Raw genomic sequence first — 20,619 nt, 5'->3', positions numbered from 1 at the left:
ACGCCTAATTTATTACGGTTCAAGAGCGAAATCCTAAATGTTGTATGAGGAACTTTACATTTCATATATCTCAAATATTTCACCTCTGATTAGCGTACTAGAATGAATAACGATCAGCCAGCAAACACCTCTGCTCTTAGAACTGGGTTGAATGTGCCTAGCCCCGAAGTAGGCGGGCCAGATATCACAACGCCTGCATCTAATAGTGATATTTTTGTACGGGCCGCTATTTTGTCAGATGACCGTGTTGTCGAAGAGTTCGCAAAGTACTATGAGAACGAAGGATATCTGGCCTATGGAAAGCTAGGTGATCGTATCAGGCACGTCCTTGAGGACAAGCTAAAAAAAAAAGTCGGGGTTAAGTATGAAATTTACGATAGGGGCAACGAGGGTTCTGCCGGGGGGGGAGGCCAAGTCCGCAGGCTCCGCTAGACGGTCAGCCATCAGGCGTCAATACGACAGATGACGAAAATATGAGACAGTAGAGGAAATCATTACTGAGATGCACGACCTTTCCGGGCTCAAGGTAGCCTTATACTATCCTAACGACTTTGAAAAAGTCGAGAGGGTGATCCAAGAAAGATTCGTGGAAGTCAAGCCTCCACAAGACTGGCCAGATAGAAACTACGGCGCATTTCATTGCCCGACTCTGGACGAGGGCATCTCTGGGCAAAATGAAATTATGGGACGAAGAAGCTGGTTCTCGGGATATTTTGCTCGTCACTACCGGCTCAAACTAAAGGACAGAGATGTCACAGAGCCGGCGGTCAAAGATAGGGTCGCGGAGATACAGCTCATGTCGCTTCTAATGCATGCCTGGGCAAAAATACACCACGAACCTATCTACAAGCCTAAGAACGGCCCCCTACACACCGACGAGGATGATGAGCGCTTGCTCGACATCTCGAACGGTATTATCATCGCTGGCGAGCAGGTATTGAGGCAAATCCAGATAAATCTCGACAAGAAGTCGCAGCAAGGCCAGATTCCTTTCAAAAACATACACGACGCCTGGAGCTATCTCGAAGAGAACTGGGCCAAGGGCGGAACCCAAGGCTTGTCGTCCTACGAACGCGGGGCCGCCTACGAGTCCACCCACGTGCAAATTCTTTACAGGACGTTAGAAACGCTCGAGTTTCGCACTCCCGAGAAACTTGATATCCTTGTCAAGTATTGCCTCGCTTTATACCCCAACTGTCTCACGCCGCCAGGAGCCTACGGGGATTGCGACTTCATTGACATGCTCATCATCTCACTTGTCGAGATCGGCGATTTCAAGGCCGTAGAATCCGAACAGCTCCAGCTACCACTATCCGACAGCCTATATTTAAGCCGGTCAGAAACTCTCAAACTAGTGCGATACAACGCCATAACTATATGCCATGCCTTAAGGCACGAAAAGTTGGCTTCTACTGCTAACCCTATTCATATCTTCGAAGGGCTATATCCATCAAGCCAGGAATTTCTCGCAATGATACATCCCAGAGCATCACTAGCGCAGAGCCCGGAAAGCCTTGTCAAGGTGCGTGACTTCTGCGACTACCTGCTCAGGTGGGAAGATCTGACGTGGAAGCTCCATTGCGCTATATCCCGACTTACCTGGATCAGGCTAGATGTGCACGCCTGGGGGACGTTGGGAGACGGGCTTCAGGCGTATGAGTACGCCATTCCAGTCTGCGACTCTTACCTGATCGAGTACCTTGACATTTACCGTGACATCGACTTGCCAAAAAACAAGGCCGCACCTCAGTTGGGGCGTGTTATATTCAGACCATTGCCTACCGTTGTCGACGGCGTAGGCATTTGGACTAAAGACATCGTGAGAGCATCGGTCGTTATGACCCAGCTCGGTTTTCTGGAAGTGCGGCAATATCTGGAACGGCCTGACGCTATGTAAGAGAAGCAATCTACATAATCTGGGCCTTAGAAGTGAGATAGCGAGATATTAAATATTTCGTGTTTCTGTCTTTGTGCAGCCTTATATGAACGAAGGCTCCCAGTGGCCTGGAACAAGATCCAGTTGGAAGTACCATTTGTCGCTTTCCTTGCTACCTAACCCCTCCCCAACTTTGGGGCGGAACTTTGGTTTGTTCTCCTAGCCTTGATCGGCTGCCGTGACTGTGATTATTCGAAATTGATAGCTTGAGAGGTATGTGGCCACACGACCGCCCCGTCGACTTTCCGGCCGCAAACTGGAATAGGATAGCGAAAGATAAATCCAGCTTTTCCGTCAATACTTTTCATCCTGGCGTTACTTGACTTGTAGCATGAATTACATACCCCATGCTCGCATAGTCTTAGTCTCAAGCTCGGGATTAGTGTTTTAATGGCAATGTATTTCTAAACATGTCCACTTGACGAAATGGTGTTAGGGATGAACGCAGGGCTAGCTATGTCACCGTATTTATACACTCATCATATAGGTACCTAGCTAGAATTGACTCTGCTAGCTATACAGTATACTACTACATCACTTACACGATACCCCCACTCTTCAGTGACTCTTGATACCACAGCAATTAAGTCATATTTGATAGTCATTTAGTCTTCAGCGACAGAGTTGGGAGACGCAGCGATAGTCCGTCAGTATGAGACGTTTAAACCATAAAGGGGGCCAAAATCAAAAACGGGATAATACATTTCTCTCAGAAGCTTTCAATAGACCAGCTACGTGTGCTTATGAGGGATACCGCTATTCACAGATGAGATAATCTTGCTATATTAGAAGCACACCTGGTGCTCTACACAAACAGGACTCGGTCGTATTGTATCATCCACCCATAATGAAGACCCGATACTACTACCAACACTCATCAGACTCCAATGTATCGCAACGCGTTCTTCCAAAGACACAACCCCGCCAAGTATAAGTCCGTATTGAGCTCATCCACGAGTTGAAGCCCCTTAGCTTAGCGAGAAAACTTGGTGTCGGATTCGAGTTCTCCACTACGTTTGGACTTTTACGGAAGATCGGGGTCGAACTCGGTGTTTATATCTTCTCTGGCAACTACGTCGTCGCTGTTGAACTCAGTTGACAAATGCTGTCGACGCTGGACTGCGTCCAGTGACCCTAGCTGCTCTATACAGATTCACGCCATGTGTAAGCTACCATAAATAAAGTTAGTTATGCAGAGAATATGCATATATGCTTACGAGAAGCCAGCGGCGCGGCTGCAGCAAGGGCTGCGAACAAGATAGTAATAATAGCTCGCTTCATATTGGACAATTATTTTTATGAGGAGTTTAAGAGTTTTTGAGCGTTGGAATGTTATCTTCGATGGCACATATGGCTTTTTAATGGCTTTTTTATGGACGAAACTCTTGCTTTATATAGGTAGGTAACTAAGCTAACTCACAACTACCAGCCAACTCTAAGGGTGTCTTAGGGGTTCCACGATCATGATCAAAAACCCAAAGCATAGTTTAATTTTAGAGAGAATTGCGTGTTTATCAGATGCGAGAGCACTTACTCCTCAGCAGGGCTCCATTGTCGTGTTACACGGTCCTTAGATACTACGTTAAATCACTGATCACCATCGAATACCTAACGTCGACGCATAAAATAGTCCTCCAGCAGTAAAATCCTCTATGGTTACCTATATTGTTTCAAAGACTCCACGTATCATATCATGTAAGGTCTAAATGCTACACACACTATTCGAGTATCAGCATTCGTAGCGATCGTTGATTATGTAGTCTTACTATGTCCCCAACTTGAAATCCTCTGGATATCTTATGATGGAGATAAATGTTCATTCTTGACTGATCACTCAGCTCATGAAAAATGAATCTTACATGTTTTCGGACCGTGTAAATCTTGATTCATAAGAACTCTAAGTAGGATTAAGGGATTCAATAGGTGATCGGGCGCTTTGGTAGCTATATCCAATCATTTGTGATGATTATGAAGAGCCCTTTTGCGTACCAAGCACCTGGAAGCTATTAACCAACGGCGTAGCATTTGCCTGTGTGACATTAAGACGTATCTTGCTCGTCTCAACAGCTGCGTCCAACCTATCGATACGCTTATATCCCAGCGACGTGCCCGTCACAAGAGTCTCATAAGTTCCGTTTACAACAGCCTCGATCGTATACCCACCGATCCTCTGGCCCAGGGCAATATGCTCCTGTGTAATGAAAGCGTCTACAGCGTAGGTCCCACCTAAATCGACTTCCAGCCATCCCGTTTCCTCTTCGTCGTTAAGTGCCCAATACGTATCGTCGTTGCCGTCGAGCACGTTGGCTGGTCCGTAGAGTATAGCGTTACCATCGCGGATGCTGCTTGCGTTTACCGCAAGCCCCGGCGTAAGCAGCTCGCGGTTGAGAAATGCGTCACGCTGGGCTTTGAATTGCAGTAGTATATCTACGTCACCCTTGGGAAGCTGTCCCGTCGTATCGGGTGGGACATCAAGCAGGAGGTTTACACTTCGAGCTACCGACTGCAGGTACATGCTCATCAGGGCATCGGCTGTCTTTGGTGTCTCATTAGAATGGTAGAACCAGCCGTCTCGTATGCGGGCGTCTGCTTCTGCTGGGGTCCAATAGGTACCATCTCGCACACCAGTTTGTAGCTCGTCGCCTGAATAGTGCGGTTCATCCTGAGTTCTACTAATCGTGTGCCAATTCGTCTCTACCGTCACTCCATCCTCATTACCAACCCATCGAGCGTCCACGCCCTGGTGACCCCACATTATTGCGCCTGGCTGATGCTCGCGAATTATGTTGCGGAAACCTGTCCAGTTGAACGTTTGCACAGTGTCGGAGCCACTGTTCCCATCGAGCCATAACTCTGATACCTGAATAGGCGAGCCGTCACTCAGCCGCATCGTGACCAATTCCGTTAGTTGCTGAGAATAAAGCTCATTATAATCGCCAGGGGTATCATCGCCGAAGATCTGCGGCTCGTCATACAAGGTACCATTTAGGTTGGGCTTCGGCATGGCCGGATCACGGTGTATGTCCCACGGTGACAGATAAATACCGAACTTAATACCGTATTTATTCGCAGAGGCAGCTGCTAACTGCACGACGTCCGCGTTAAGACCTTTCTCAACGCGATCTTTTGCCCATTGTCCGTTGCCGATCTTATATGTTGTCGTATTTGTATCCCATAACGCCATGCCATCATGGTGTTTTGCTGTTAGGATCATTCCCGCCATACCGGCGTCCGCAAAGGACTTGGCCCACTGATCCGTGTCCAGAGCTGTCGGGTTGAAGACATCAGGAGTGCTCTGACTTCGTCCCCATTCCTCGTCTGTAAACGTATTGGGTCCGAAGTGGACGAATGCGTAGTATTCAAGCCGATGCCATTCAAGCTGCTGGTTGGATGGTGTCTGTAAATATGCGGCGGGTGGAGTTTGGCCGTACACTACGTTCATTAACCAACTCACAGCACTGGTAAACAGTAGCATCCATCGGTGGCCATTCGCAGGCCGCGATCTTTCTAACATTGCGATCGTAGTAGAGTAGCACAATGCAGCTCAATGCAGCTCAATGCATGCGATAGAATTATGATCTTGGCGGGAAGGAATTGAACCTGCTTAAGTCTACATTGAATAACGTAGACCCTAGTAATTCACCGACGTAGTAGACGGGCATCATTTCCTCGTATTCTCTTTACCGTATCGGGCGGGGATTCTTCGACGCTGTAACTGACAGGGACTGTGACTGGTGGAAGCTGGCTTGAGATTTGCCGTATTCCATTTTAGGAAGTTGCCTAGAAGTTGAGTCTTTTTGACGGTAGCTTGACCTTATCACAGACCTTGTCATAGAGTTGTTATATATGATTACCTAAGCAACTATTCCGTATGTATTTCATTTTGGAACTATTGAATAGGTAAATAGGAGAATATTAGCTTTAATCTGTTAAGATAATCCACGACTTCATAGGTACCTAACCTAGGTACCTTAGGTACTTACCAAAAGATTATGAACTTATACTTCAAATGAGATCTCATCTCAAACTTGAGATTCATCTGGACCATAACTTACTTTTAGTGAGATATCGACGGTATTAAGATCGAATAACTCATGTTGCCTAGCCACTAAAAATATGAGATACCTAACCTAGGTAGGTACGTATGTAAATTGTTTAACCTAGTTACATGTTGTTAGACCTCCATACAAAGACGTAATTTGTAAGCCTGTCTCAAAATCGTAGCGGGGCTCTCGATCTCACATCGAAGCTTACACCATATCACGTGATGACGTCATATCCGAGGATCGTGCCATCGGGTTTAGCAAGCTCATCCGACCTTTACTGCCAGACTGCTAGCTAAGGTAACACTAACTAACGCCTTGCCGGCTAACGGGGAAACTCCATACGGCATAGAGTATTTTCTTGACGTACCTTTTTCCTCTTTAGTCTCCAATAAATTTCAAACAGTAAACATCCAGACCTAGAAGCTGTTTTTTGAACCTCAATTGGTCTGTATAGACACCACCTCCGTCCCACCCTCCTAACCTAGGTCCTATCGCATAAAGATGTTCGCCAGATCAGCTTTTCGCGCAGCTCAGCCGCTGAAGCGGGTAAGTACAATCAACATCTACTGTCATCATACGATAGCTTCATCCGGAGTTCCGAGTTTAACTATTTGGCTTTTAAGAGCTCGAAATAAGTCTCAATTGCGCCCAGTCGCATGCTGACATGCGCTTTTCGTACTCTAGAATCTCCTCTCGCGCACATACGCCACCGAGCCCGCCAAGAGCGGCTCTTCTAACACCCTTCTCTACACATTAGGCGCTGCTGGTGTCGCAGGTGCCGGCTACTGGTACTACTCGGGGCAAAGCGCCGGTTCGGCCGCGGCCAAGGCTAAGGATATCGCGAGCGGCCCACCCAAAAAGGCCTTTCTTGGTGGTGACCAGGGCTTTATCTCCCTGCTACTGAAGGACGTCCAGATCATCAACCACAACACCAAGAAGTTCATCTTCAAGCTGCCCGAAGATGACCAGGTCTCGGGCATGGTTGTAGCCAGCGCCCTGCTTACCAAATACCAGAACGAGGGCCAGAAGCCTGTCGTGCGGCCATACACGCCTACGAGCGATGAGGGCAAGTCCCTTCTACACCGATGAGATGAAAATAGCTTTAACTGATACGCGAGGCGCACAGATGACAAGGGCTACATCGAGTTGATCGTGAAGAAGTACCCAAATGGTCCTATGTCAACGCACATGCACGACATGGTGCCCGGACAGCGCTTGGACTTCAAGGGCCCGCTGCCCAAGTACCCGTGGACCCCGAACAAGCACGATCACATCGCGCTAGTCGCCGGTGGCACGGGCATCACGCCTATGTATCAGTTAGCCCGCGCCATCTTCAAGAACCCCGACGACAAGACCAAGGTCACGCTCATCTTCGGCAACGTCTCCGAGGACGACATCTTGCTCAAGAAGGAGTTCGCCGAGCTCGAGAACACGTATCCTAACCGCTTCCGCGCCTTCTACGTCCTAGACAACCCCCCTAAAGTATGGGCTGGCGCTAAGGGATTCATCACCAAGGACCTCCTGAAGACTGTCCTACCTGAGCCCAAGAGCGAGAACATCAAGGTGTTCGTATGCGGTCCTCCAGGTCTGTATAAGGCTATCTCCGGTATGAAGATCAGCCCGTCAGATCAGGGCGAGCTGTCCGGTATCCTCAAGGAGCTGGGTTACTCCAAGGACCAGGTTTACAAGTTCTAAGTCGGTTAAGTTTTTGGGCAGCGGACGCATTGAAAGCTATAGTATAGAACTGAACTAGCCTGGTGTTAGCGTGAGAGCGAAGGCGTCGGCGTCGGCGTGTTCGCGTGGTTCTTCTTGTTTCTATTTTGTGAGGAACAACTCTTGCGGAGATGATGGATTTGGCCCTCTTTCAACCCATCCGCCTGTATTCTGTAGCTTAACCTCACATAGGGAGTATCTCAAAAAGAACAAACCCATGCGACATTTGGTTTGCTGATTGCGCAATTAGCGATGTGTCCAAAGTTTCTGTGTTGTCGTGCGAGTTGGCCGGATATCCGGCACGCCCCGTTTTCTTACAATACTATTTGCTGAGCTGGACATCGATCGATCAAACCCCGAACGACAGATGCAGCCTTCTCGGTGACTTTCATTAAGGATAATTATAACGTAGCGTCGTCGTCGTCGTCTTGTCTCCGGAGCTTCGACAATACGGTATCGTTACTATCGCCTACCTCGGCAAGACTTCTCTCTACATCTAAATTGACAACGGCTAGACCTTTCTTTTTTTCCCTTGTAGCTCTCAACTCACGATGTGCAGTCTCGGGCAGAATCTCTAAAGATAGTAAACTTGCGTGCATATTAGTAGTACAAACTATTCTATTACCGTTCAAAAACTACTTGGATAGGAATAACGAGTACGACACCGATAATAATAATCCATGCCATGTCATGCAGGGCGGTCTTACTTCCTACTTTACGTATTCACTCATTTACATTTCGACGACAAATCTTAAGAGCACTAAGTTAGGTTATATCACGACATAGAAAAGAGGCGCTTCTAGACTTGGCTCGTGGCGTCCGATAATCAAGCTTCGACAACACGCGTAAGCGCAATTTCGTTCCTGAGCCGCGGGTGGAGTCCGCGATGTGAGTATCTGCTCAGGAAGCATTTTGTTTTACGTACTCGATGGAACTGAACACGGGTATGCCACGGCCGACATATGTATGTAAAAGCAGAGTAGACCAGCAGACAGATGGGGTCTAAAAGGGTCATGCCAAACCACGATGCAAGGCGGCAACAGCCGCCCGGTCCAGGAACCAGGCGGGCCAATGCGTTATTCTTACGCGAACCATGGTAGCTTGCTTTCTTGCCATGGGTGCTTTCCCTGCGTTTCCGGCGGACTTGACTGCGACAGTAGTAGGTGGAAATTAGACTTCTAGAACTTGGGTAGGCTTAGTAGCGCGGCCCCCATCGTTAGATGTCGGTTTTCAGCTTCGGGGGAATCGGGCGTCTCCCGCGCAGGGACGATAATATATGCTATATGCCGTGAAACAAGGCTGTCTGGCTGCTTGCTAATCAATGCCCTAGGGAGAGAGGATTCCGAGTCAGAAATCCCCTTTCCCTCCTCCCTACACATAGTAGTTGTGGCAGCAACTTCTTCTCCCATGCCGGCTAAACTCGCCTTGAACACACCGATATGTGGCCGACAAGATAAATAGCTGGAGCTGGGCCGCGATTCCATACATACATACACGTGTGGCTGCCTCGCTATATAAAACCATGCTGCATCCTCTGCTCTTGGCATCGGGCGATTCGCTGCGAAATCCACGTGCGAAAGGGCAAAAGGGGGGCAGCTGGACGGCGAAGGAGTTCCCATTGGTCTGCAATTGTCTACACGATGATTGGCGACATACGCCTGCCGATTGACGAAATGACTGGTTTAATTCTCCGCGCTGAAGGGGCAGATGGTATGGTATGTGCCGGGTTAAAGTCGAGAGAGGGTGGGTTCCTCGATCAGATAGATCCGGGGTCTTTCGACCAGGCTCGCAGACTTGGGTAGCTACCAGCCAGTCCTTTAACCCAGGTGGATCTGGGGAAACGAAAAGGAATGTGGGAGTGAGGGTAGCATCGAGGCGAATTTAACCAGCCGCGGGATTAGATTCGGCGTTTAGCGAGATGCGCCCCGGAAGACTGGAAATGTAACTCCCCTCCTTGCGTACCTATGGGGGCTCTAGCATGAGGTGCTAATTCGATGATGAGGTTAATAGCATTATTTTCCCCTTCAAGGAAATCCTCTAGTCATCCTCCACGGCCACAGGTAGTAGCAGTGCCTTCGCTTGAAATCAAAAATATCCATCAGTTTGTTTCTTGTTCAAGCAAGACGGACAATCTAGCATACCCAGTTAATTAAATGGCTTCATGTTGTTATACCATACGAGGTAAGTAGATAGGGGTAGTACATCAAGGTCCATCTGATCGCAGCGCCGTTGCTAAGCGAACGTAATACTGACTCAATGAACCACATACTCGGGTTCCGAGCACGACGTCGTAAACTCAAATTCCCACGAGCTCGCATAAATAACGTTGATTAGCCAGGCACTTGAGACTTGGACGCAGGAACAAATGTTGTACCGGCTACGTTCATCCGATTGACTACATGTCATAGGCCAGCCATACATAAGTTTATGTGGAAGAAACGAGAAATTGCTTAGAGGCCAAAGCCAACAAGTCAGTTGGAGAAACTCGATTGTTAAGAGGTAAGTAATGAGCCGGAAGTTACATGTTTTAGAAACGAGAAAAGCATCAAATCGCAACGCGTTTGCGGTTTCCTCGAATCAAAAGTCACGAGATGAAACGCGATTTCCTTAGTTTTCTTGTAAAGTATATACTTGGCTGGCCCCCCTGAGCCCTATGTAACTGTCTATGACGTCAATCCCGTCTAGGCGAAGTTTAGTGGCCGGAAAGTCCGTACATGGTCATTGTATAATTCGATTCGTAGATTGATAAGTTGTTATTCCACTGCAATTTATTGAAATTCGAAATTAATATAAAGATCTTTTGGTCTATTTCAACACGCATGTCGACGCGTCGTAATAAGTGCTTCGCTACCAATATAGCATTCATCTAGGTTCACTTACACATAAAAATGGAAAACACCAAAATAGCCAACGACAACGGCCGGGGGAAAGCCCTCGGAATGCTTTCCGAGATCACTTGTTTTATTCTCTGCCCCATTATGCCGGCCCGTACAGCGTACGGATAATGGGAATAGAAGTGCCGGTACGCGAGCCGCGCACGTTCTCACGTATCAAACACAACTATGCGCATGCGCTGCAGATGGATGCGGTCCTCTTCTCAATATATTACCCATGTGACCCTTCGTCCTATGTGCAGAGCAGAGGGGATAGACCGTCCAAAGCCACGTGGCTGCCGAGGCCGCGCGCTTTAACGAGTAAAGGGTACGTGAAGTTCTTCAGTGTGCCACATTTGCCTGTTACAGCTTATATTGCGGCTACGACTATGTTCACTAAGTTACCCGCTTTCCGGAATACAAAGCTTGCCGGAGACCGTGCCGGAGACTGCGCCGGTGCTGCATCTTGCTCATCATTTGGTGCCTACAGCTAAGACACATTGACGGGAAGTGGAGACAAGCCCAACTTCACCGTTATTTTCATTAGGGGGATCTCGAACGTGTTATGGTACAGTCTGGATACGTCACCTCATAATGCCCAAGATATGGATACTAAACTTAGGCACGCCGAAATCGAAATGCGCATGTCTGAGATTGGAGAGGCGTACTATGTCCTCAAGCTCCTCAATAATGGTCAAGGAGACTTGGTCATAATAATAATTTGAGAAAGAAAGGCAATGCTAGGTCGAGCTCTAAAGGGCTAGAAGGTATTGATTGGTTTGATTGGGATGGTAAACTTCTCCTGTGGAACGTCACGGCAATAGGTCACTCTTTCGGTGGAGCGACGACAGCCGAAATCGTTCGCCAGAATGACCGTTTCCCCTATATTAGTCAAAGTATCCTCCTTGATGCATGGGGACAGGCCACACCAAAAGCAGGAGAAGTTACTCGCCAACCCCTGCGCAAGTCTCTCCTAGCCATCAAGTCCGAGGAATTATTCACTGGCCTGAAAACATTAAGAGAATATAGGATATTGAAGAAGAAGCTAAAATTTGGGGGGCTCTCTGCTGGATGCTCATCATCAAAGGATCCACTCACCTTTCTCAAATAGATTTCGCCATATTATATCCTCATTGGATGTCTTTTTTTATGAAAGCAATTGCAAATTCTAAAAGGGCAGTGAACTTAACCGTAAACTCTTCCTTAGCATTCTTGAGCCGAGTTCTACTTCCTGATTTCAATGTTAGAAGTGCCTGGGCCGACGAAGAAACCCCGAAGACAAAAGTTCTTATTGAAGGCGAACTGCGACACGAGCATCAGCCCGATAGCAAGTGGATGGCTTCTCATCTTAGGATACCAAACGAGTTGCGGATCCGTACAGTGAATTAGTTTCGACGAAAACCTAAAGAACCAGTTGCTGCTGATATAAAAGGCAGGCCGCTAATAGGTCTGATGAACTTCCCGCTTGGGAGCGAGGTTTGGGTGCATCTCAGTCCAGACGAAAACCGGCAATACCCGATTCGGTTGAGCCAGGAAGTTTAGGTACCTAAGAAAAATAGTAGGTCTCGCGATTTATTGCTCCCGGTGCTTACATAGAAGACAAAGTAGCCCTGCCGTATACATCGGAGATACTGCTCGGTAAGAGTCTGCATCTTCAATAAAGTTAGCTTCGAAATGAGGACCACGATTGATATTAACGGCTGGTAAGAGGGAAACTAGTGAGAAATCTGTGTGCCAACATGTCGTACTATGTGACTGTTACATGACGTTCCAACGAAAAGGCACATATACATGGAGCATCATACATACATGAAGCGTGCAGCAATAGCGTCAAATAGCTGTTCTCGCCCCAATGCGAACAGGGGTGCCGGTCGTGGCGCAAGAGGCCAAGACCCTACAAGAAGCAACTCGAGCTGAGGCTCTCACCATCTAAGGGAGATTTTTAACGCCTTAAAATGCAACCTAATTCAGGTGCAGGATTACAGGATCTTGTGGAATTCCTCCAGTTGCCCGGCAAGCTCGCTTGCCATCAAGAGCTGGATACAATAATAGGCTGCGGATCTGTCCATAAGTACCTAACGTAGCGAACCACACGTTCTCGATCCTTGAGATGTCGTCAGATCTCGCCCGATCCGTTTCTCGAAAGGGATAATGAGATGTAATGCAATGTCATAGCTCTGAAGGGGGGCCGAATACTCGCGAAACACTACCCGTTTGCCAGTCTAGAACGGAATCATCTGATGGAATTTGCTTACACTACAATTGGCTACAATTGGCCCATCTGGACTTTTGAGCTTATTGTACTTGTTTAGTACATAGAGTAGTAGCTACTGTGGGCTGGCTTGCGCGTCGTCGACTAGGGAGAAGCTAATAGCTCACGGATCTCGTTGTCGACTTCTGGTCGTACCCAGATTCGATAACCCGGACTGTTCCCATTTCGTGGTTGCATTGCGTACAAACCCATGTAAGGAAAGCTGACAGGCGTGGCGAAATGTGGAGTTGGAGGGCAGCAGCTATGTAGAAGGTGAAATCAGAATCAAGCGTACCTCTGGCGAATCGACATCGCATGGGGGCTCTAGACGGCTATTTCGGTTAAAATACCATTCTGACGAGATGGATTCCCATCGTGAGAATAATAAGCCTTTTTCTTCTTCGATGCGCGCCAGAATTGGGAAGAGGCTGTCTTGGCATTTCCGGGTGAATTATACCGTTCTTACTAAGAGTAGAAAAGACTCGTCGATCAGTGTATAGTAGTAAATATGCCCCTCCTCTGAAGTCCAGGCTGAACGCAAAGATTCAGCGGCAGTGATGTTTTTCTAGATGTGCAGGTAGTAAACTAACCTCGCCTTCTTGCCAGCTAAGAACGAATGTGTTACCAAGATGTTTAATTAAGTGGTCTAACACGAGTAGCTAGGTTCCGAGGCTCGATAATAAAATGATTTCGAAGTGCTAGACGTTTTATAAAGAAGGTCTAAGAGGACCGTGCAAGGCTTCCAAGATGTTTAGTTGTGAGGAACACGAGCTATGACAGCTTAAAAAAATGTTTTCGTCCGAGCTCGTATTGTTCGGTACATAGGTACCTATTATTTAGAGACGGCGGATAGTATACATTGTACATCGCCACTTATAATATTGAATCTGGAAGCAGCCGTCTTGTAACCTGTCGCATATAATAAGTAATGACATTTTATGACATTACAAGTTACCTTTTGGTCAAGTGGATAATCTGACATAACCAACCGGATAGTAAACTACATAGTGGCGCTAATGCCTACGGGGCAGACGACTACCTAATTCGACGGAAGACTGTAATGGTAAACTCGCGCTAGGAAAGCAGGTAGTATACATAGATGGAAGTAGCTACCTCATACCTCATACCTCATACCTCATAACTCGTACAGTTGTCATCCGACAATACATCATGTACATAGAAAGAGGTAAGCACATCGGACAGCTACATGCTCCAATGCTATGTCAGCAAGAAATGAACATGTACCTAGGTACTTGGAACTCAAGCGCTCTTGAAGCATCAACTACATGTAATACATCAACTAATACGATGATGACATACATATATTTATTGATGTATACAATTAAGGGATAGGTATATGTCATAAATTTAGAAACGTCAAGCAACTTGCCGAAGTTAGGTACTTGGTTATTTTCTGACAAGGCACACTGCATCTCGGCCTACATGCACGCCAATAGCTTGCGGACTATCCTCTCCTATATGTATGGTGGTAGTGGAGATCGTAAAGATGCAGCTGACCGAACGAGGGACAGGTACTTGCACTCATGTAATTTCAATGTTCAACATATGTTGGCTCATGTCAATAGTTATTATTGCACTTACCCTCTGACGTAGCTGGTATTTTCTGTTTTTACCTAACTCCCCTCGGTAAATTTGTGTTGGCGTAATGCAGTCGAATATCAACCTGACGTTTGGTAGCTTGTGGGTAGTAAAACAACATATGGTGTAATTCCAATATTATATTGGGACTTACCGAGGTACCTAACACTAAGTACATACGCAACATATGTACATGTAAGGAGATCAGCTTCTAGGTATGTAACGGACGACGGCGGACGATAGGGCAGTGCAATCCCTGTACCCGGGCCGTACCAGTACCGACTGTTTTCTGTTTTTGGCATCAACTGCAGTCCACTTAGGCTCTTGAAATCCAATCGTCGCAGTTCATCAGCGTAGGGAAGGGTCGATTAAAGCTTAAAGCTTAATATGTACCTACTGATTACCTAGACTGCTTGGTTGACTTATCAAGCCCCGACAGACCGTTTTTGTTTCCCTATCTCGTGTAAATCATAGGTCCACGATGTTCCCTGTTCCTTTTCTTGTCTTCGATTGGTAACTACATAACTTGCATACAATGTTTCTTCCCTGGAGGTGAATGGAAATCACACAGGATACATAGAACACAAACACACACCTTCTCATTCTCGTTACTTTTTTTTTGTCGCCTGTTTCTTCTCGTTTTCTAATAATTAATTTTTGGACCAATCCGACTGGACCTTTAGTCCTGCCATTCGTTTTCAGACAATGTTGAGAGCGCCTATCTAATGTTCAACACATACGCGACAAGCCTTGTATCTACCTTGGCAGCTAATTCGATCTGAATCTGATCTAACCTGTCCGCTGGCCCCACGACGCTTGAGAGAAGTGCGCCTCGTTCGTTAGCTCATCAAACCACCAAGCTCTATGTTCGTGATATCTAAGCCCGCCTACTACATGTCTCTCCTTACTTGCTTCGTCCCAGCCGCTTTCTTGCCGCGCTCCTAGCCTTCCCTGGTAAGCAAAACCAGACGAGTAAGCGAGCAAATCCGATCCAGCTAATGTAGCTACTACAAGTTGAGAAAGTTCCGGGACCCAAGTATAAACCCGGCTATACGGACGTACGCATCTGAAAAGTCCAGACCAGCAGGATATATTCTTCTTTTTTTTCCCCCTGCTTACACACAAGCTCACTGCCGATTTCCGGTCCTTCTATGATCAGAGTACCGGACCAGAAATAGCAACTATCCAGTTGGCATATTTTCTTACCAAACGTGCTTCATCTCGACCAGCGGTGATCCGGCCCTTTATCCCAGCGCGCATTTTCAACTTCTCCCGATCGATACCTAGAATACCTGACATACCTGGCAGCCGGGTTACTTCTAGCCTGGAGCAATCATCACCGTTGCCTTGCTACGCACCGCTTGACGCGTAAGCCTCAATATGACCAAAGTACAGAAGTCGGACCCAGGCCTACCTTCGAGGTCTGACAGCTTCTTAAAAATGCTGGATCTGGAGAAAAGGTACAAGGTATGTTAATTTCCCGGCATGCAACCCTCCTTTTGGACCCTTTTTAGACACCCAATTTCCCCTTTCTCCGTCCTAACCCCTCCGCTATCCGATGCACCATTAATACGCCGTCTACTCACATCTTATAGATGCAACGTATCCAAGGTCATACCCCCGCGACGATCATATCGCCAAGTACAAGTTCACCCTCCGCCCAGCCAGATAAACCGTTTAAGGCTCGGCGTGTAAGCGGACATCCTCCGCTTTCGCACCAAATCCAGATAATGAAAGCCGTGCGGCGGAGCTCTGCTCTTCCTTCGCTTTCAATATCTATACCTCCTTCGGCTGAGGACCCTGCCGTGGCAACGAATGGACCTCCCGGAGACCTGCAACCAAGAAAGGAGGAACGCACTAAAACGGTAACATTCTCGGGTCCCGAGGTAGAGGATGACGGCGATTCTTCTGGCCAGTCTTCCATATGCCAATCACCTAGCTGGGAACAGTACGGACGTAAGAAAAAGAAGAAGCCTAAGAAGCAGGACGCGGACGCGGACGCAGACGCGGGAAAAAAGGGTGAGGAAAAATCCGCAAACACTTTGAGGAAAAAGGGGAACAAGCTGAGCAAGGTTCCGCCACCTAATTTTCAAGGGGTTGAATCATTGATAACGACGGACCGTTCACAATCAGCCCCTGAGTTAGACCGCTTTCTTAAATCTAACGCTGCTAAACTAGATACTCCCATTCCAACGCCACCAGACGAGATGACCAACCAGAAACTTGACAGCAAGCCGAAGAGCAAAGGCTTCTTATCTGGGTTCAGATTACAACATGGGAATGTGGCGGCCGTCCAGAAAATCCTCGATGGCCAGAGAACCAGCAGCGATGAAAATCATTCCGGAGGATCACCTATGTTGAAACCTCAAAATTCCGCCCCGGTAGACTCTAACTTGATAAATCTTCGAAAGCCTCCTTCGATCATGTCAGCCGTCTCGAATTCAACTCGATCCATTTCTTCTCTGGACCAATTACCATCAAACGCTCGGAATTCGGCCGGTTCAAGCCATGGTCGTTCACAATCATTACTCTCATCCACTTTGAATAAGCTGAAAGGGCCGTCCTATCTCTACTATCGCCCTCCCGAAATTTCCAAAGGCATCAAATTCCAGCGTCCGAGCAGCTCTCATGAAGCAGATATTACTACCGGCTTGCCGGACAACCAACCTTCGAAACGCCCCGTGGTGCAACAGCCAGAACGCCCTAGAGAACGCTCTTCGAAATCTGTAGATTCTACCCAAAAACTTCCCGAGTTTTCGTTTCCGCCGAAACCCAAACATGTCGTTACTCAACCTACAGTAGAAGTCGTCGCTCGTAGTCCTCGGCCTCAAGCTCGTATAGAAGATCCAGGAGACACTGGTAACGGATACGAGGCACCAGAACCTAATTCATACCGCGGTCGTCGTATTCAGATGCCACAGGATCGCGTGCCGACTCGAGAAGTAGCTATGGAGAGAGATAGACGATCTCGACCCGAGCGTGCGCCTCGGGCCCCAAGACAGCCGGCCGAATATGTAGAAAATGACAAAGACATTCCTCAACAAGCTGAGCAACTTCGTCGAAGACTCGAGTCAAAGTACCACACCAATCAACAGATGAATGGATATGTGCAGCCGCGAGTAGAAAGTTGGGTAGAGTCTGAGCACACCCCAGGGCCAAGGCCTTCTAGCCAGCAAGAACCCACTTATATCAAAAATGAAAAGCTCAACCACGCAGAGCCTGACCTCAGTAGGGATGAAGAAGATGATGGGGGGTCTATTGGAACTCATGCATCAACGATCAGGCCAGTTTCTCGAAGACAAGGACGTAATTCCCCTCCGACGGACGGAAGGACGCACGTTACTTTCCCATCCAGTCCGAACATGATCGGGAGAGCTGTCACGTCTGATTCGACGGACGAAGAAGTGCGAATACCTGTCACGCAGCCACCAAAATCAAATCAGTCGACCGAAGGAGAGGAAGTCATACCCGCAGGAAACCCGCAGAGGCCAGACAGATCCGCTGATTACTTCTCCTTCGTCAATCAGTCGTATGCTCCTCCCTCTCTGGAGCTACGATCACCAAATGACGGCAAATTCACATCGCCGCGAATCGATGAGGAACCCGAGGAAGATGACAACTTATATCGTATATTACGGCAAATTCCGGCTAAAAGAGCCAACGAAGTTACCTCGCCGTCCGAATACCCAAGTCAAACTGCTATGCCAAGTTCAAATGTCACTAATAGGATTGTAAGACAAAGGCCAACCAAAAACTCGCCTTCTCTTTCTTCTCATTATTCCGATAGCGATGTACCGGCACTCGAACGCCTGGGCATATCGCCGAAAGCCGCAAGGATTCTTGCCGGGGTAGAAACATCCAGCACATCGACTTCTCAATCAAATACGGATCCCAGTAGGACCAATTCGGAGAGGTCATCATCTTCCACATGCGACGATACTCCTCCGTCGCCGGTCATGTTACCGACACCCGACAGTTCGCGAGCGCGGCCGCAAAAAGAAGCTGCGGCCCCCCGGACGGACGTTCAAGACAGGACTCCACGAAGGACCTACCGACCCCCAGCTGTGGAGTTGCCTTCAAAAAACACTTCACGATCCACTAGTAGAGATGCGATCGGTCAGGATGACAGCTGGAGCCGAACTGCATTGCCGATAGATCTTGAAAATGATACCGCTGCCGCATCCAATTTGAACAGTCTGAAATCTAGCCCGCAACTAGTGCCAAACCCTACCTCAGCCTCTTTTACGGAGGACATCAAGGAAAGTCTGGACGAGGATGAATTTATGAATAAGAACCAGGTCCAACATTCCTTGCCTCCTAGGGCTCAATCTGCTATTGATGTCCATTCAACGAATTTCTTGCCAGATTTAAGGCACCGGGCCCTACAGCAGAAGAAAGATAGAGGTGCTACAATATCAGCTAGTCTACCTGGCACGCCGCCACCGGAAATAGTTGATGGGGGTCCTCGAAAGTCCGCGTTGAGAACGTCTCGCAAAAATAGTGCCAACAATGATGAACCTGCCACCATAGTCTCTCCTGGTGCCGCTTACCTTCAAGAAGCCCGAAAAGCCGCGCCGGTTCCGCCCACCTCTACTTCTAGGGCGTTGCGACCGCACTATACGCATAAAAACTCGTCCATTAGTATCAAGAGCGTCGGAACTCCGGATAACCGATCGGAGCCTCTCGCTAAAATGTTGGTTGAATGCTGTAGTTGCAAGTTCTTCCACGATATGCCCTCGCGGGTGTACGAATGCATGGCTAAGCCCGACTCTATTGTCGAGGACAAATTGCTTGGCGTTTCGGCTACCATCACCACGATGGTCAAGTGCCCGTGGTGCGGGCATGGCATGAGTACCCAGTGCTGTTCCGGCTACGCTGCAGTTGTCTATCTTAAGGAAAAGCTTCACGGAAAATAAGAAGGGTGATGGGACGTCTCATTAGACTTGCACAAGGGTCTTAAGGATGTGCCGAGTACAAGTCCAAGTCGCTCCTTGAAAATGTCAGGCAACTAAATTCTCTTTCCGGTTTTCTTTGTAACTGGCCACCAAGTTAGCATATGTCTGCTTTGCATATTTCTTTAGCTGAAGCATCAAGCTCGTCTTAAAGACTCTATCTTATGTTGCATTGTAATAATCAGCTATGGAGTAAGATAGCTGAAAAAGTTTTAGGAGGTTTAATTTTTCTGGTTGTAAAACCGAATGATATCGTCCTGTGCTTCGCGCCGGGGGCAAGAGCAAGGCCAACCTAAGCTCGCGATACGTGTCATTCTAAAAATCTGTACACTAGATGAGCACACGAAAAAAAGCATTGAGCCGATGAGGGCATGAATATAAACACTATAGGAGCACGTAATATACGATACCAGTGTCGTGACATATGTACCCCGGGCCTAAGAATGTGAAATGATAGAGCTTTGAGATCTTCTGTATGGCAGGAGTCAACATGATGCTGATCAAATTATATATATAAGCTTGGCTAAGAGAGAGTCAAGTGTTTTTAGCTTCTACGTCAAGCTTCGCCGAGGGTTGACAAAAGCTTCGGACCATGGTTACTCTACGTCTCTGGCTAACTAAACGCACCAAATCCATACCCTCGTACACCAAATAAATCTCTGGTCTCATCTCCCTTCCCTCTTACCGCCGTACACCACGCCAAAACACAAAATACAACACCAAGTTTTACCATTCGTACCGGGTGTTGATAGCCGTGATACACGAACTGTGTTAGGTAACATAACTGCAGGGTGAAGCCCGAGTCTCTTAACCAAGTCATCCCCAGCACCAACCCCGCCAACTTCTAGCTCTGCGCCCAGGTCGCCTTGTTCGCCTCGACGAAATCCCTAAACGCGCGGGGGTCGCGGCCGGTGGTGGCGCGCACGGCGTCGCTGGCGAGCTCCTCGGACCCGCGCCGCACCGCCGCGTCCATGGACGCTAGGACCGCTGCGTACGCGGCCGGCAGGCCGACGCCGGCCCAGCGCTCGACCAGCTCGGGCTCGGTGAGGTCCACGTAGGTGATCTTGCGGCCGAGGACTGAGGAGAAGATTTGTGCTAGCTGTTTTGGGGGGTTAGTATTGGTGGGTTGGGTGGTGAGGGTGGTAGGGGGAATAAGGGGGAAAGGGGGAAAGGGAAAAAAAAAAAAAAAAAAAAAGGGGGGGGGGGGGGGGGGGCGTTCGACCGCGTATGAGAGTAGGACTGGACCCAG

The 20,619-nt window shown here is 48.0% G+C and overlaps 6 protein-coding genes across 6 annotated transcripts; 3 read left to right on the top strand and 3 right to left on the bottom strand.

The window, feature by feature from the left end:
* The first annotated feature begins 340 nt into the window (after window positions 1-340).
* On the top strand, window positions 341-2,414 carry F4813DRAFT_376900 (uncharacterized protein). Its single transcript, XM_049245177.1, has one exon. The coding sequence runs from the start codon at window positions 503-505 to the stop codon at window positions 1,895-1,897; it is 1,395 nt and encodes a 464-aa protein (XP_049094691.1). The 5' UTR covers window positions 341-502; the 3' UTR covers window positions 1,898-2,414.
* A 905-nt stretch (window positions 2,415-3,319) lies between these two features.
* Window positions 3,320-6,121, bottom strand: F4813DRAFT_376899 (carbohydrate-binding module family 32 protein). Its single transcript, XM_049245176.1, has 2 exons — window positions 5,920-6,121; window positions 3,320-5,825 (listed from the first exon to the last, which is right to left on the bottom strand). The coding sequence occupies exon 2, from the start codon at window positions 5,448-5,450 to the stop codon at window positions 3,903-3,905; it is 1,548 nt and encodes a 515-aa protein (XP_049094690.1). The 5' UTR covers window positions 5,451-5,825; window positions 5,920-6,121; the 3' UTR covers window positions 3,320-3,902.
* Window positions 6,122-6,183: 62 nt separating this feature from the next.
* Window positions 6,184-7,887, top strand: F4813DRAFT_300537 (ferredoxin reductase-like protein). The gene is made up of 3 exons (XM_049240756.1): window positions 6,184-6,528; window positions 6,667-7,048; window positions 7,109-7,887. Exons 1-3 carry the CDS (start codon window positions 6,484-6,486, stop codon window positions 7,675-7,677), a joined length of 996 nt encoding a protein of 331 aa, XP_049094689.1. The 5' UTR covers window positions 6,184-6,483; the 3' UTR covers window positions 7,678-7,887.
* Window positions 7,888-12,287: 4,400 nt separating this feature from the next.
* Window positions 12,288-13,611, bottom strand: F4813DRAFT_376887 (uncharacterized protein). Its single transcript, XM_049245175.1, has 2 exons — window positions 13,170-13,611; window positions 12,288-13,081 (listed from the first exon to the last, which is right to left on the bottom strand). The coding sequence occupies exons 1-2, from the start codon at window positions 13,257-13,259 to the stop codon at window positions 12,944-12,946; spliced, it is 228 nt and encodes a 75-aa protein (XP_049094688.1). The 5' UTR covers window positions 13,260-13,611; the 3' UTR covers window positions 12,288-12,943.
* Window positions 13,612-15,798: 2,187 nt separating this feature from the next.
* F4813DRAFT_383767 (uncharacterized protein) lies at window positions 15,799-19,334 on the top strand (the record flags this gene model as incomplete). The annotated part of the gene is made up of 2 exons (XM_049245983.1): window positions 15,799-15,885; window positions 16,014-19,334. 2 exons carry the CDS (start codon window positions 15,799-15,801, stop codon window positions 19,332-19,334), a joined length of 3,408 nt encoding a protein of 1,135 aa, XP_049094687.1.
* Window positions 19,335-20,214: 880 nt separating this feature from the next.
* Window positions 20,215-20,607, bottom strand: F4813DRAFT_394365 (uncharacterized protein; the record flags this gene model as incomplete). The annotated part of the gene is made up of 2 exons (XM_049247555.1): window positions 20,215-20,469; window positions 20,593-20,607. Coding segments are annotated over 2 exons (270 nt in total), but the record flags the coding sequence as incomplete, so codon positions are not given.
* Between the last annotated feature and the right edge of the window lie 12 nt (window positions 20,608-20,619).

This window comes from Daldinia decipiens (genome assembly GCF_022478715.1).
Source record: "Daldinia decipiens strain CBS 113046 unplaced genomic scaffold F4813scaffold_60, whole genome shotgun sequence".
Classification (NCBI taxonomy): domain Eukaryota; kingdom Fungi; phylum Ascomycota; class Sordariomycetes; order Xylariales; family Hypoxylaceae; genus Daldinia; species Daldinia decipiens.
The sequence above is the reverse complement of the archived record's forward strand: the minus strand, read 5'-3'. Positions and strand labels throughout refer to the sequence as shown.